Source organism: Erythrolamprus reginae, chromosome 2 (assembly GCF_031021105.1).
Source record: "Erythrolamprus reginae isolate rEryReg1 chromosome 2, rEryReg1.hap1, whole genome shotgun sequence".
NCBI classification, from domain to species: Eukaryota; Metazoa; Chordata; class Lepidosauria; order Squamata; family Dipsadidae; genus Erythrolamprus; species Erythrolamprus reginae.
The window spans coordinates 186,002,755-186,018,631 of NC_091951.1; the positions used below are offsets into that span (position 1 = coordinate 186,002,755).

Genomic DNA, 15,877 nt, shown 5'->3' on the forward strand with positions numbered 1-15,877 from the left:
TTTATTGTACAGTAATACCTCGTCTTACGAACCTAATTGGTTCCCGGAGGAGGTTTGTAAGGCGAAAAGTTCGTAAGACGAGACATTGTTTCCCATAGGAAACAATGTAAAACGAATTAATGCGTGCCAGAAAAAAAAATGCAAAAAACGCCGCCGCCCGGCTGTCACCTTTTGAAACAGCCGGGCGCTTCTCAGCGTTCTCCCAATACCGAACCCGGAAGTTCGGCAAAAGTTCGGGTTTGGGTGGCCGCCGAGAAGCCCTGCCGCCCCGCTGTTGCCTTTTGAAACAGCCGGGGGGGGGGCTTCTCAGCATCCTCCTGAACCCAACCGCCAAACCCGAACTTTTGCCAAACTTCCGGGTTTGGCGTTTGGGAGGCAGCCGAGAAGCCCCGTCGCCCGGTTGTCGCCTTTTGAAACAGCTGGGGGGCTTCTCGCCGTTCTCCCGAACGCCGAACCCGGAAGTTCGGCAAAAGTTCGGGGTCGGCATTCGAGTTCAGGAGGACGCTGAGAAGCCCTGCCACCCGGCTGTCAGCTTTTCAAAAGAGCCGCGGAGCTGTTGGGCCGGTCTGGAGGCTCAAACGGAGGTGGGGAATCCTAATAGGGAATTCCATGGGCGGAGCTTTGACGTCATGAAGACGTCCTTCCTGGCTGGCCAAAACGCTTCCCGGAAGACCGGTAGGGTGGAGATAGTGCAGATCTCTGGGTGTGGTTGGTTCCAAAGTATTGGAGCCACTACAGAGAAGGCTGTTCCCTGAGGTCCTGCCAACCAACATTGTTTGACGGACGGGACCTGGAGAAGGCCACCTCTGCGGGCTCTTACTGTCCACAGCAAGGTATGAGGGAGGAGGTGGTCCCGTAAATATACTAAAGATTGCAGGATCCAATCTGAGTCGGTCACCAGGACCAAAGGTGGAACCCATCATCAGGGAACTTCTCTCTCTCTCTCTCTCCAGAATACACGTGCTGGGTTTTTCCACATGTTGTATATACTAAAGACTGCCATTGAGAATGCTCTTACGGTGGGGTGCAGATTATGCAAGCAGCAGTGTCTCCCCCCCCCCCAAGGACACCACCTGCTACTCTTCTTTGCATGAAAGTCAGGTTAGATAGAATGTCTGTCTTAAATTGCTCAGACCCTAAAAACGTATTAAAGAAGAAAGGCAGCATTTTGGAGATCGTGTACACAACACTATATAGGCAACCCTTTTTTCTTGTAAAACTTTGGGATATAAAAATAAAGCTGGAGGGCCTGCAGGTCACAACACCCCCTCCCCAATTCACAGAAGTGCTGGAATCCGCTATATAAGTCACTTTTGAATTACTGCTTGATTTATCAAAAGCCAACGAGAGAGCCATGTAAGTTATTACAAACCTATGACCAGGCCATTGCAATAAAACCCAACCATATGCCTGAGCCTGGCAGCTTGCCACCACACCTATTTTCATTTCAACAGCTCAGCGTGGCCTTTTCCAATTTTTGTGAACAACAGCCTGCTCTACCCGTAGATCTCTGGGTCGTGGTACAGCAGGAAGACCTGGCACCGTGCACAAAGAGAAATAGCACATTAAGAAGTCTTGAAGCAATCAAAAGCAGCCTAATACCCTCCTCAAGGCCTTTGATGGAGTTTGCCAAGGTGATAAAAGAAGGTATAATGAACCACTGGGAGGGGGAAAGGCCGGTCAGCATGAAAAAGCTACTTTTCAATGTATTCAAGACAGAAAATTGCTTTTGGTGGCTATCGAAGAAAACCAACAGGGGCAACCAGGGTAACAATTAATTAGATCATTTTTCTTTCCTCCTTTGTATAGCAATTTGCTACTTGCCACCTCTTTGGTCGTCGGCTGGCTACTTCTTGTGATTAATCTTCAGTTAAATGTTTCTTTATGCTGTAATGCACACCGCCAGGTGCAAGAAATCAGGAACAGGGTTGTTCAAATCAGTTGTAGTTTATTCCATGCCATCTCTAAACAAGAATCTGAACAACTAATGGTCAAACCAAATTGGCAGCAGATAAAGAATCAATGGAATTCAAGGAGGGTTGGCTTTAGATCTCTCGTGGGCATGATGGGACTCTAGGCTGAGGACATGTTTGACCCCTTAGAACATAAGAACATCAGAAGAGCCATGCTGAATCAGGCCAAAGCCCAGCGAGTCCAGCATTCTGTGTCACACAGTGGCCCACCAATTGTCCATGGGCATCTTGAGCAGAAAGAGAAGGCAAAACCCTCTCTTTCCCTTGACCCCCAACAAATGGTACTCAAAGGAATCCTGCCTGCCTCAACCAACATAGAAGTGGCACATGGACATCCGTTTCAATAACCACCGATACACTTGGCATCCATGAATCTGTCTAATCCTGCTTTGAAGCTATCAAGGCTGACAGCTGTCACAACCTCTTTTGGAAGTGAATTTCATAAACCAACGACCCTCTGGGTGAAGAAATATTTCCCTTGATTTGTCCTTGCTTTCTTACCTATGAGCTTTAGGGAGTGCCCCCTCGTTCTATCCCATGCCTGATTTTATACACTTCGATCAAGTCACCCCTTAAACGCCATCTTTCAAGGCTGAAGAGAACAAGGCATTGCAACCTGGTTTCATAAGGGAGGTGCTCCATTTCCTTGATCATATTTGTTGTCCTTTTTTGCACCTTTTCCAGTTCCATTATATCCTTCTTGAGGTGAGGTGACTAGAACAGTACACAGTATTCCAAGTGGTCTCACTACACTTACTGACTTATTTTCGATTCCCTTCCTAATCATGCCAAGCATTGAATTTGTTTTTTTTACTGCTGCTGCACACTGGGTTGACATCTTCATTGAGCTGTCCACCAAAATCCCAAGGTCCCCATCAGTTGGTAGGTATAATTGGGGTTCTTTGCCCCAATATGCATAATTTTGCACTTGTTTAGGTTAAAATGCATTTGCCACTTTGTTGCCCACTCACTCAATTTCGAGAGATCCTTCTGGAGCTCCCGACAATCAGTTTCACTTTTCACTACCCGGAGCAATGTATCATCAGCAAACTTTGCTACCTCACTATTTACTTCTACATCCAGATCATTTAATAAATAAATTAAAAAGTAAAGGTCCCAAAACTGAACCTTTACATCACTTCTCACTTCTTTCCATCCAGAGAATTGTCCATTTATTGCCACCCTTTGCGTCCTACAATTTAGCCAGTTACCAATCCAGGACAAGACCTGTCCTCTAATTCCGTGGCTGAAGAGGTTTTTTAGGAGCCTTTGGTGAGGGACTTTGTCAAAAGTCTTTTGAAAGTCAAGATATACAATATCAACTGGGTTCCCTTTATGTATGTGTTTATTTACACCCTCAAAGAATTCTAACAGGTTAGTAAGACATGATTTGCCTTTGCAAAAACCATGTTGATTTTCTTTCAGCAATGCCTGTTTTTTTATGTGCCCAGTAATTTTATCTTTAATAATGGTTTCTATCACTTTGCCTGGAACTGAGGTTAAACTGACTGGTCTATAATTTCCTGGATCACCTCTGGATCCTTTCTTGAAGATCGGGGTTACATTTGCCTCCCTCCAATCCTCAGGTACAGTGCCTGATCTTAGAGAAAGATGATATATTTTAGCTAGAAGTTCAGCAATTTCACACTTGAATTCCTTGAGAACTCTAGGGTGGATGCCATCTGGACCTGGTGATTTGTTGACCCCTTCTTCTGGCTCAGCCTGGTCATCGCCTACACAAACTGTCATATTACATGATGGATGTCAGACTTTGCCATCTCCTGGTTATTTCTCCTTTAGCTTCCTATTTAACGTAAGCCCAGTATGATCCAGTTCAATCCTCTCTAACCCTCAAGGGCAGGGTTTGACAACCTTTTGCTCCCCAGGGAGCAAACTCATAATTTTAAATCCTGTGGATCACTAATGTAAACTCATATGTAAACTCATAATTTTAAATCCTGTGGATCACTAATATGAATAAAAAAAGATAAATAGTATTTAGTACAATATAAAAATGCAAATAATTTTTCTGTGGACCACCAAAATTTTCTCATGGATCACCAGTGGTCCGCAGATCACCAGTTGGTGAACACTACTCTAGAGCAGGGGTCACAATCCCCTGGTCCATGAACCAGCACCAATCCATGGCTTGCCAGCAACTAGGTCACACAAAGAAGTGAAGCCCCATACGCAGAATGCAAAGCCATGCCGCCTCCAGTCTGTGGAAAAACCTTTCTCCATGGAATTGGTCCCTGGTGCCCAAAAGGTTGGGGGCCACTTCTCTAGAGGTACTGGGGCTGTAAATAATTTTGGCTTGCAATTCTGGGAGATATACTCCTAATACAGCCAGAGGGCATCATCTTAGAGAAAAATTATACCTTTAAGTATTTCCCCATTATTCAAGGGGAGCTTTTCCCTAAGGCCGCTAGATAATAATGTCTTTTAACTTTCTGAAATACTGATTGATTCCAAGCATTCAGATTTTGCATTCAAAACACATGTCTACCACTGAACTTTCCCATTTGCTTTACTAATCCTGTAACTGAAAAAGTTACAGAAAATAAAAGAAAATGGCCATCACCATGGATGATGGCACTCAAGTGGGTGTCCAAGGTACTAAAGCTCAAAGTCGGTTATTAACATTAATTACCTTAAAATCAGGCTAATACATCTGTAAGTAATTACAAGCTTCTTAATTTCTAGTCACTCCTGAGAAACCATGAATGTCAAATTTTAAAAGTAGAGTATGAATCCAATTTCATATGAGGGTTAGCAATAGGAGGGTCACATTTAACTCTCTTTGAAGGATGATGCCTCAATTCTGCTCATCTACCAACTCAATGAGGTGATTTGAAACTACAGTAAAAAGAACTGGAGCATCTCGAATTTTTTTTTAGGCTGTTAAATGGCTCACTTTAAAGAAGTGGAGCTTCCAAAGCAACCAGAATTCCCAGTCAGCATTTTTAGGCTGAGGATATGCAAAACAAGTAATTAGGGAATCATTCAGAAGACTTTGAATCCTTGCTGAAAACATCCAACAGGAAGCTCCAAGTTCTCTATGAGAAAAGAGCAGGTATCTGAGAAACAGCTGAACTGGCTACTATCTTGGAGAAGGAACTATTTTATTGGGTTACTTTAAGATAAAATGGAGGTGCCATCCACCCTTTTCATATAGCATAAAGACTTAAAAACAAGGACTGGACTTGCAACAGGGTTTTAAAAAGAGGTCTCTGCACTGAGGATGGAGCTTCTCCATATGACTCGTCTTGACCCAGGAGATGAGTCACCCATCCGTCTGGAAATACCCCAATCTTTTTCGACTATAAGGTTCATCAACATCTCTTAGTTGGAACTACTAAGAAGCAGCAACAGCCTCCCTCCTCTATCATTTTACATGCATCCGCAAAGTAAAACTACCACCAGCAACTGGACTCGATTTAGCCAAGCGTTTAAAGTATCCCATGAATGTGGCGGTCAAAATCCGCCAAGTTTTCTAAATAGGAAACCAGCTGGAATTAACAATCCAGGCCGCTCTATTCTTGGAGGAGTAATTCCTTCAGCCTGCACGAAACTAGCCAGGCTTGGAACTGCTGCAGGCTCTTGCAGAAGGTTAGAAATATTAAGGCTGAGTCATATACTGTATTTCACTAGGAGGAAGGGAGACAAACGCCACTAAATGAAGAATCTCAGTGGAAGCTGTTTTAAAAAGTCCGGTAATAGGACCATGGGTGGTCTAAACACATAAAGTGTTTGGCTGTAAAACAAAACTTCAAACTAAAAGGTAAAAATTAAGATCCCAGGTTGCTACACAATTTTTAAAAGACAAGGAACCTAGACGGACATAAAGGAATGGCTCAGTGGGAACAGCAAGGCAGCAATTTAGCAGGAAAGATAAGGATTTCATTAAGAGACTGGTGGTGGTTTATTTATATTAAAAACCATATATGAGACATAAAGAGATCAAGGGTTGCTTAGTCTCTTGTTCTGGCTGGCCTAATCCTATTTTAAATCCTTATTTAATAAATAATTCAATTCGAATGCTCCCTGTTTTTATTAGAGAAAGAGGGAGGGAAAGTGCAAACTCATGCAAGCAGCGTTCAGATACATCTTCCAAAAGCAGAATAAGGTACAGATGATTTAATAAAGAAAAACATGAAAAATAAAATATAGATGTACAGTATACAGTGTTCCCTCGATTTTCGTGGGGGATGCGTTCTGAGACCGCCCGCGAAAGTTGAATTTCCGCGAAGTAGAGATGCGGAAGTAAATACACTATTTTTGGCTATGAACAGTATCACAAGCCTTCCCTTAACACTTTAAACCCCTAAACTGCAATTTCTCATTCCCTTAGCAACCATTTAGATTATTACTCACCATGTTTATTTATTAAAATTTATTAAAAAAAATATTTATTAAAGGTGGACGAAAGTTTGGCGATGACGTATGACGTCATCGGGCGAGAAAAACCGTGGTATAGGGAAAAAACCAGCAAAGTATTTTTAAATTAATATTTTTTGAAAAACCGTGGTATAGCCGTTTCGCGAAGTTCGAACCCGCGAAAATCGAGGGACCACTGTATATATGTTCTAGCCAAGCATCCCCTTCCTATGCTTTTGGGGAAAACTCTCATTTTAAAATATGAATCCATGAAATCTATTTTGCAACATTTCTTTCATTACTGTACTAACAGGGGGTTCCGTGAAATCTGACTTTAGCTATGGCTGGGATACAAAGCAGCACTGAGGCAGTACGATTTTCTCCTCTCCTTTAGATCTCATCTTAAATCAAAGATGGTGTGTTATAGCAGGTGGCAGCATCCAGCAGACCTTGGCTAATCTTCAGAAAGCAAAACAAATTTGGACCTCATTTGTGTTAATCTGGAGGCCAGCAGAGAATCCCAGAGCTCTAAAGTAGATTAGGAACTTGGAACAATATCCCAGAAAATGACCATGCCATACTGTTATTAAACACACACACACACACACACTCTAGCTAGTGACTTCAATAAATGGCTACATAATTGCTATAGATAGCATATCTATCTAGTAACTATGGTAAACTCAAGCCAGCTTTTCACATGTAGATAATTCTCAGGTTACAACCATTGGGAAAGCGATGTGGTTGTAAAGAATAAATATTATCAGATGATTATATCACTTAGCAAGGACAAACCTGACAGTCCTGGCTGCTGTCAAGGTTGTAACCCCACTGTAACCCCAACATGTGGGTCATTAAGTGGGAGAGGATGACCCTGAGGATTGTTAAGGGAAGATTTCAAGTGACTGTGATTTGCGACCTTCCCTGCTGGCTTCCCCACTGACCTAGCTAGTGGGAAGCCAGCAGGGAAGAACACAAATGTTGTTTAGGTGACAGTAGGATACTGCGACTGTCATAAGTACAAGCCAATTGCCCAAATTGCAATCACATGACCCTGGAGTGCTGTGATAGCCAAAACTTTGAATATTGATTGTAAATATTACATATTTATAGGTTATAAATATAGATGCTACAGAGCACTGGACACCAGAACAATTAGACACAAGGACAGTTTTTCCCCATATGACATTATTCTGCTAAACAACTGGCATATTTTTCGGAATATAAGACGCACCTTTTTACCCCCCCAAAAGAGCACGGAAACTTGTGTGCAGTTTATACACTGAATGTAGTGCCACCCAGCCACTCCCACCCTTTGGTCTCTGCCTCCCAGCAATTTACCACCTTGCAGCAAACAGAACAGAGCAGGTTAAGCCAAGCAATGGATTATTAGCTTCCCAACCCTCAGCTGATTTGAGGCTGTAGGCAGGCCACGTGCTGAAACTGAAACTAAAGCTGCAAGGAGCAAATTGCTGGAAGGTAGAGGCAGAGGCAGAATTTTATTGTGCTAATTAGACTGGATACAAGGAGGTAAGTCAATAATTTCAGCTTCAACCACAACAACACAAGAGCACACAACAGATTTAAACTTTATATTAACTGCTCCAAACTTGACTGTAAAAAATATGACTTCAGTAACCGAGTTGTCGAAGTGTGGAACTCATTACCGGACTCCATAGTGTCATCCCCAAACCCCCAACACTTTACCCTTAGATTATCTACGGTTGACCTATCCAGATTCCTAAGAGGTCAGTAAGGGGTGAGTACAAGTGCACTAGAGTGCCTTCCGTCCCCTGTCCTATTGCTCTCCTATATCTCCTATACCTTTCTTCTATTCCCATATCTCTTCTTCTATTCTTTCATTGATATGTTCTATTACTAGTGATCCCTCGATTTTCGCGATCTCGTTCTTCGCGAAACACTATATCGCGATTTTTCCCACCCGATGACGTCACTCTCTTCCTTCCTTTCTTATCTTTCTTTCTCTCTCTCTTTCTCTATCTTGCTTCTTCCTCTCTCACACTCTCTTCCTCCCTCCCTCTCTCATCTCTTTCTTTCCTTCTCTCTCTTTCTCTATCTCTCCCCCTCTTGCTGGCGGGCGGCGGGCGGCGGGCGGGCAGGCGGGCGGGCGAGTGGGGGCATCAGCGAGGAAGACCCAGGGAAGGTTCCTTCGGCCGCCCAGCAGTTGATCTGCTCAGCAGCACGGCAGCAGCGAGGAGCCGAATCGGGGTTTCCCCTTTGCGTGGGCGGCGGGGAAACCCCGATCTTCGTCTGCTCGCTGCTGCTGCGCTGCTGAGCAGATCAGCTGCTGGGCGGCCGAAGGAACCTTCCCTGGGTCTTCCCCGCCGCCCACGCAAACTCCACCATCTGCGCATGCGCGGCCATGAAAAAAAAAGGGCGCGCATGCGCAGATGGTGTTTTTACTTCCGCAACACTACATCGCGAAAAATCGATTATCGCGAGGGGTCTTGGAACGGAACCCTCGCGATAATCGAGGGATCACTGTATATCTTCTTTTCTATTATTTCTTAGATATATTTTACTATAAGTATCTCCTCTATAACCTTCATCATGTATTTTACTATGTGTATATAGATATATACCCACTAAAACCCTCATTGTGTATTGGACAAAATAAATAAATAAATAAATAAACAAAAATAAAAAAAACTATAAATGTCTGTAGAATGTTCAAATTATTAAGACTTATTTTTTTAAAGACTACTTTATTATTGTTCTTGACAACTTAACAAAATGAAAAAGCTTTTAAAATAAATGCTTGCTCAGAAGAGGCCCAGTGCTTTTGTATCTTCTTTTAAATAGCAGAGAATAATACTTCCAGAAAGCCATATCAGTTTTAACAGTATATGTACAAGTAGAGTCTGAAATGTAACAATGTCCTGTTTTAGGATTAAGATAAGGCAGGTGAGTTAAACACAGATTTAGTAAAGTTTGGAGTAGATCAATTTAAATAATAGGGAGGAGTTATTGTGATTACATTTAAGAAATCTTTCTGGCAATAATATACTGCCATAATGTATATTTCTCCAATTCTTTGCTATATCTATGGGTCAGGCGCACATGCACAGAAATACATAGCAAACAGTGTATAGCATCTGTGCTGCTTGCTGGGAGTCAAATTGCTAGGAGGCAGAGGCAGAACGTACCCCCCTTGTTTTCCTCCCCCAAAACTAAAGTGTGTGTCTTATACTCTGAAAAATACGGTAATTCCCACAACACTGTCAAACTATTTAATAAAACTCTATAAATATCATTCTTCTCATCCTTCCTACTACCTATCTCCTCCCACCTATGACTATAACCATGTTGCTTTTATTGTTACGATTTATATTGTTCTGTTTGTTTCCTAGGATGATTTTGATTGCTTATTAGTAACTTATGACTATCACTGTGTTATATCTTATGATTCTTGATTAATGTATCCCCCCCCCCTTTATATACACTGAGAGCATATGTACCAGACAAATTCCTCCTGTGTCCAATCACTCTTGGCCAATAAAGAATTCTATACTATTGCTAGCCAAAATAATTGATCAAGTTCTCCCTTCAGAGAAAGAGGGAAATTGCAAATTCTGACCGGATGGAAAAACTCTGACAGGATTGTGCTGCCCAGAGGTCCATATTTGAGTTTCTGGAATTTTGGAAAAGTTTTGAGTAAGTAAGGGAACACCAATGCCACTCTATGAAGCCTTTCTTGGATTATTTATTTAATTTATCGGATGTCTTGATTTGTCAAATATTTATAGTTGTCCATCTCACAAACTTGACTGGGCGGTGTACACCAAACGCATCTTAAAATAACCCGACGAATAAGGAACACATACGTAACACGGGAAACTGTTTAAAAACCTAGACAAAACAGACATCTTCCAAGCTCCTGATCCTAAGGGATCCCCAGGTCAGCTGGAAAAAGACACGCATTGAGATATTTTGGAAGGCCAATAGGGCTGGGGCTGTTCTCACATATTGGAAGACCAATAGGGCTGGGGCTATTCTCACCTCAAGAGATAGGGTGTTTCAAAGGACTGGTACAATTTATTTATTTATTTGTTTGTTTGTTTATTGGATTTGTATGCCGCCCCTCTCCGTAGACTCGGGGCAGCTAACAACAGTAATAAAAACAGCATATAAAAATCCAATATTAAAACAGTTAAAACCCTTATTATAAAACCAAACATACATACAGACATACCATGCATAAAATTGTAAAGGCCTAGGGGGAAAGAGTATCTCAGTTCCCCCATGCCTGGCGGCAGAGGTGGCTTTTAAGAAGCTTACAAAAGGCAAGGAGGGTGGGGGTAATTCTAATCTCTGGGGGGAGTTGGTTCCAGAGGGCCGGGGCTGCCACAGAGAAGGCTCTTCCCCTGGGTTCCGCCAAGCGACATTGTTTAGTTGACGGGACCCGGAGAACACCCACTCTGTGGGACCTAACTGGTCGCTGGAATTCGTGCAGCAGAACAATGTCACAAAAGGCTCCTCTCCTGGCCCTGTCAGATGGAACATCTTAGCAGACATGCCCTTCCTGCCTGCCCTGTCATGTAAGGCTTTAAAGCAGGGGTTCCAAACCCCAGGCCGCAGCCCACTGGTGGGCCGTGACCTATTCACAACAAGGCCACATGAGCGGTGGGCCAGTGGGCAAGCGTGCAGCTCAACCTGAACAAGTGGTGGAGGAGAGTGCATGTGCACACATGCGCGCAGCTCAACTTTTGCAATGCCGGCCACAAAGGTTGGGCACTGCTGCTTTAAAGGGCAAAACCAGCGCCTTACATTGAACCTGAAAGCAAACTGGTAACTCATGGAGCGGAGATGCAAAACGTTTCACTCTAGGGATGCCCATAGCTACCTACCCCATAGACCAACAGTCCCCAACCCCCAAGCTGCAGCCCAGTACTGGGCTTTGGCCTGTCCAGAACTGGGTCATGGAAGTGGCAAGTGAGTGTGTGTGAAGCTCCACTTGTGTAGCCGCTTGTGTGGAACTATCATCCCCCGAAAAAATTTGGGACCATGTCATAGACAAATATGTAGCTTTGGATCGTTTTCCTCAATAAATATGGAAACAAATACAGTGGTACCTCATGATACGAACCCCTCGCCATACGAACAACCCAAGATACGAACCCGGGGTTCAGAAATTTTTTGCCTCATCTTACGAACATTTTCCTTCTTACGAACCCGCTGCCGCCGCCAAGAACCCCCGCCACCCGGCTGTCGCTTTTTGAAACAGCTGGGGGGCTTCTCAGCGTCCTCCTGAACCCAAACGGCAAACCCGAACTTCCGGGTTTGGCATTCGGGAGGCCGCCGAGAAGCCCCCTGGCTGTTTCAAAAGACGACAGCCGGGCGGCGGGGCTTCTCAGCGGCCTCCTGAATGCTGAACCTGGAAGTTTGGCAAAAGTTCAGGTTTGGGAGGCCGCTGAGAAGCCCCACAGGCCGGCTGTTGCCTTTTGAAACAGCCGGGGGGCTTCTCAGCGTCCTCCTGAACCCGAACGCCAAACCCGAACTTCCGGGTTTGGCGTTCGGGAGGCCGCCAGGAAGCCCCCTGGCTGTTTCAAAAGACGACAGCCGAGCGGTGGGGCTTTTCGGCGGCCACCCAAACCCGAACTTTTGCCAAACTTCCGGGTTCGGCATTGGGAGAACGCGTTCTTTTGCGGGGTTTTTTTCGTTGCACAGATTCATTTTACATTGTTTCCTATGGGAAACAATGTTCCATCTTATGAACTTTTCGCCTTACGAACCTCCCCCGGGAACAAATTAGGTTCGTAAGACGAGGTATTACTGTATAATGTTTTCAACTTATTAGTTTAATTGGGTTCCTCCCCCTATTTTTAGGATGTGTGGAAAACATATATTTTAAGTCATATTTATACAGAAATACCAAAATTTTAAAATAATTCACATGCAGTACTTTTAAGCACCACCTTTACATGCATGGCACAGGCCGCCAACTTTGCCTTGTTGGTTGCCCTCTCCATGGTTAAGTGTGGCTCCTTGTCTAACAAAACCTAAGTTCTCTCTGAGCTGGCAATATTTCTTGATACAGATAAGGATGCTCATGTTGCTTGACACTTTAGAAAGAACAAAGAACTTTTGTCTCTTGCCTTTTTCTCATCGTCTTCTGAGGCTTTCTTGAATTCACTTTCAAATGAGCTCGCCAACTCGTTGAAGAGACCAACTTCCTCACAATTCTTCAGAAAACGCGTTGGTGTTGGAGTTTGATCTGTTTGGCAAAGGAGAGAAAAAGGCAGTGAGAAATATGTGATCGACGTCCATGACTCATCCCACAGAACGTGCAGCCAGGATATTAATTTATAGCAGAGTTTTGTAGCAATGCAGTTATCTTGCTAGAAAGTTTTGATTCTATTTATTCAGATACTTCTCTCTCTCTCTCTCTCTCTCTCTCTCTCTCTGAGTGTGTGTGAGCGTGTGCGTGTGTTCATTCTTCATCTTCCTCCTCCTGTTGTCGTATGCAGAGCACATTGGGCAAAAAGTGTTTCAGCCATGTATTAATATAAAACAGAATTATATATATTCTACAATGGCATGTGATATTGAATCTGTAACAGGGTATAAATTAAACATATGTATGAATTAATTGCAGTTTTGGAGGACTGTAATGTAGTAGGAAGTAGGAAGGGCTGGTCAAGACCTGAAAGCAGGTAGGAATGAGGGCATTTTAAAAGATAAGAGCAGGATAGCTTAGAAATAGCAAATACAGATTTGCTATGTCATAATAGGAGGGGGAGATCTTACAGTAGCAGCATATGAAAGCCCAAGACATTGTACCGCTTTGGATGATGCTGGGATATGAAATTCTGCTTCAGAGGATCCTCAGGAAGATGCCTCGGTGTGCATGAATATCTCCGGGACCGCCTTCTGCCGCACGAATCCCAGCAATCAGTTAGGTCCCACAGAGTTGGCCTTCTCCGGGTCCCGTCAACTAAACAATGTCGTTTGGCGGGACCATGGGGAAGAGCCTTCTCTGTGGCGGCCCCGACCCTTTGGAACCCACTCCCCCCAGATATCAGAGTTGCCCCCACCCTCCTAGCCTTTCGTAAGCTCCTTAAAACCCACCTCTGTCGTCAGGCATGGGGGAATTGACACTTTCCCTCCCCCTAGGCTTATAAAATTTATGCATGGTATGCTACTATGTATGATTGGTTTCTAAATTGGGGTTTTTAAATTAACTTAAATATTAGATTTGTATACATTGTATTATTATTGCTGTGAGCCGCCCCAAGTCTGCGGAGAGGGGCGGCATACAAATCTGATAAATAAATAAATAAATAAATAAATAAATAAATAAATAAATAAATAAATAAAGTATATACAGTAGTCCCTCGCTATACCGCGCTTCACCTACTGCGGCTTCACTTCATCGCGGGTTTCTGAGGAAGTCGATCGGCAGATTTAAACAGCCCGCCGAACTCGATCGGCAGGTTTTTCAAAAAAAAAATATATCTAAAATTGTAAATACTGTACTGTATTTAAATACTGTATCTAAAATAAAAACTGTGTGGGAAGGGTTTATAAACACTTAAAACAATGAAAACGTACCAAACAATTACAATATAAATACTTAAATAGGTACTATCAGTCAATAAATTCCCCATCGCGGATTTCACCTATCGCGGCCAGGTCTGGAACGTAACACCAGCGATAGGTGAGGGACTACTGTATGCACACTGATCAGTTTTTATTTTCCAGACAAAAATATCAAGAAGAATGAGGAAAGAATCTCTCTCTTATCCAAACAGTGAGACATGAAAAGAACATCCCGTTCATTGAAGAGCTTCAATCCTTTCTTCTAATAAGGAAAAGAGGGAGGGGAGGGAGGGAGGGAGAGAACCAGAGAGAATGAGAATCTGTAGCTCTGTGGGGAATTTCTGCTCTTATCCCTCTCAAAACCTCCTTCTTGACTTGCTCTTCCTTTCCAGCTGTTAGTATATCAATGGCCTAAAAAAAGAAGAGAGACAGTTTTCTTTCCCAATTTACAAAAATCTTCCCTGCTTGGCTGCCCACGGCTAGATTTTTGCTAAATGTAGAAAAGCCACTGACGGAGCAACACTGCAAAAAGCACACTGGCTAACACCAACACCAGCTTTTTCATTTCGGCTTCTGCAGGCCTGTTTTAGATTTGCTCGCAGAGTTTACATTTACAACGGTACTTGACTGCTTCAAAACTTATCAAATTTGGTACGCGACACATTTTGGTGCAAAATTGTTTTCCAGTATTCGTTGTTTGTTTAGTGCTCTGTGCACAGCATGAGGAAGAGGGGAATGGCTGTGGAGAGCAGACAGGGAGGAAGTTGGCCATGCAGGAAAGGTCATTGACATAAGAAAATGAACAGACGGAAAAATATTCCCAGCTGAAAGAAAGAGCCATGTGAGAAGTCCAGTCAACGAAGTCAATGGAAGTGATGTACCGATGCCTGGAGGCTGTTGGGGACTGGATGGGTGTCAACAAACTCAAACTCAATCCAGACAAGACGGAGTGGCTGTGGGTCTTGCCTCCCAAGGACAATTCCATCTGTCCGTCCATTACCCTGGGGGGAACTATTGACCCCCTCAGAGAGGGTGTGCAACTTGGGCGTCCTCCTCGACCCACAGCTGACATTGGAACATCATCTTTCGGCTGTGGCGAGGGGGGCGTTTGCACAGGTTCGCCTGGTGCACCAGTTGCGGCCCTATTTGGACAGGGAGTCATTGCTCATAGTCATTCATGCCCTTATCACCTCGAGGTTCGATTACTGCAACGCTCTGTACATGGGGCTACCTCTGAAAAGTGTTCGGAAACTTTAGATCGTGCAGAACGCAGCCGCGAGAGCCATCGTGGGGCTTCCCAGATTCGCCCACGTTTCTACAACACTCCGTGGCCTGCATTCGCTGCCGATCAGTTTCCGGTCACAATTCAAAGTGTTGGTCATGACCTTTAAAGCCCTACATGGCATTGGACCAGAGTACCTCCGGAACCGCCTGCTACCGCACGAATCCCAGCGGCCGATAAGGTCCCACAGAGTTGGCCTTCTCCGGGTCCCATCGACTAAACAATGTCGTCTGGCGGGCCCCAGGGGAAGAGCCTTCTCTGTGGCGGCCCCGGCCCTCTGGAATCAACTCCCCCCGGAGATTAGAATTGCTCCCACCTTGTCTTCCATAAGCTACGTAAGACCCAGCTATACCGCCAGGCATGGGGGATTTGAGACACCTTTCCCCCAGGCTTATTATAATTTATGTTTGGTATGTATGTGCTGTTTGGTTTTTAATTATGATAGGGTTTTTAGTTTTTTTTAATATTAGATTTGTGCCAGTATAATATTGTTTTTATCGTTGTTGTGAGCCGCCCCGAGTCTTTGGAGAGGGGCGGCATACAAATCTAATAAATTATTATTATTATTATTAAATTATTAAGTCATGTGGTTTGTTTGGGACACGTCCTTTTTAAATACTTTGTTGCACCAATTAGTGACGTATACCGAGATACCACTGTATATGATGCAGTAAAATAAAAATTT

General features: G+C 43.7%; 1 protein-coding gene across 2 annotated transcripts in view; it reads right to left on the bottom strand.

Moving 5' to 3' along the window:
• ATF7 (activating transcription factor 7) overlaps positions 1–15,877 on the bottom strand; it is a 153,386-nt gene that overhangs the window by 19,099 nt on the left and 118,410 nt on the right. For both annotated transcript variants that reach the window (XM_070740808.1, XM_070740810.1), the window contains exon 4: positions 12,467–12,585. In XM_070740808.1, the coding sequence (XP_070596909.1) occupies positions 12,467–12,585 (119 nt within the window). The remainder of the gene's footprint in view (positions 1–12,466; positions 12,586–15,877) is intronic.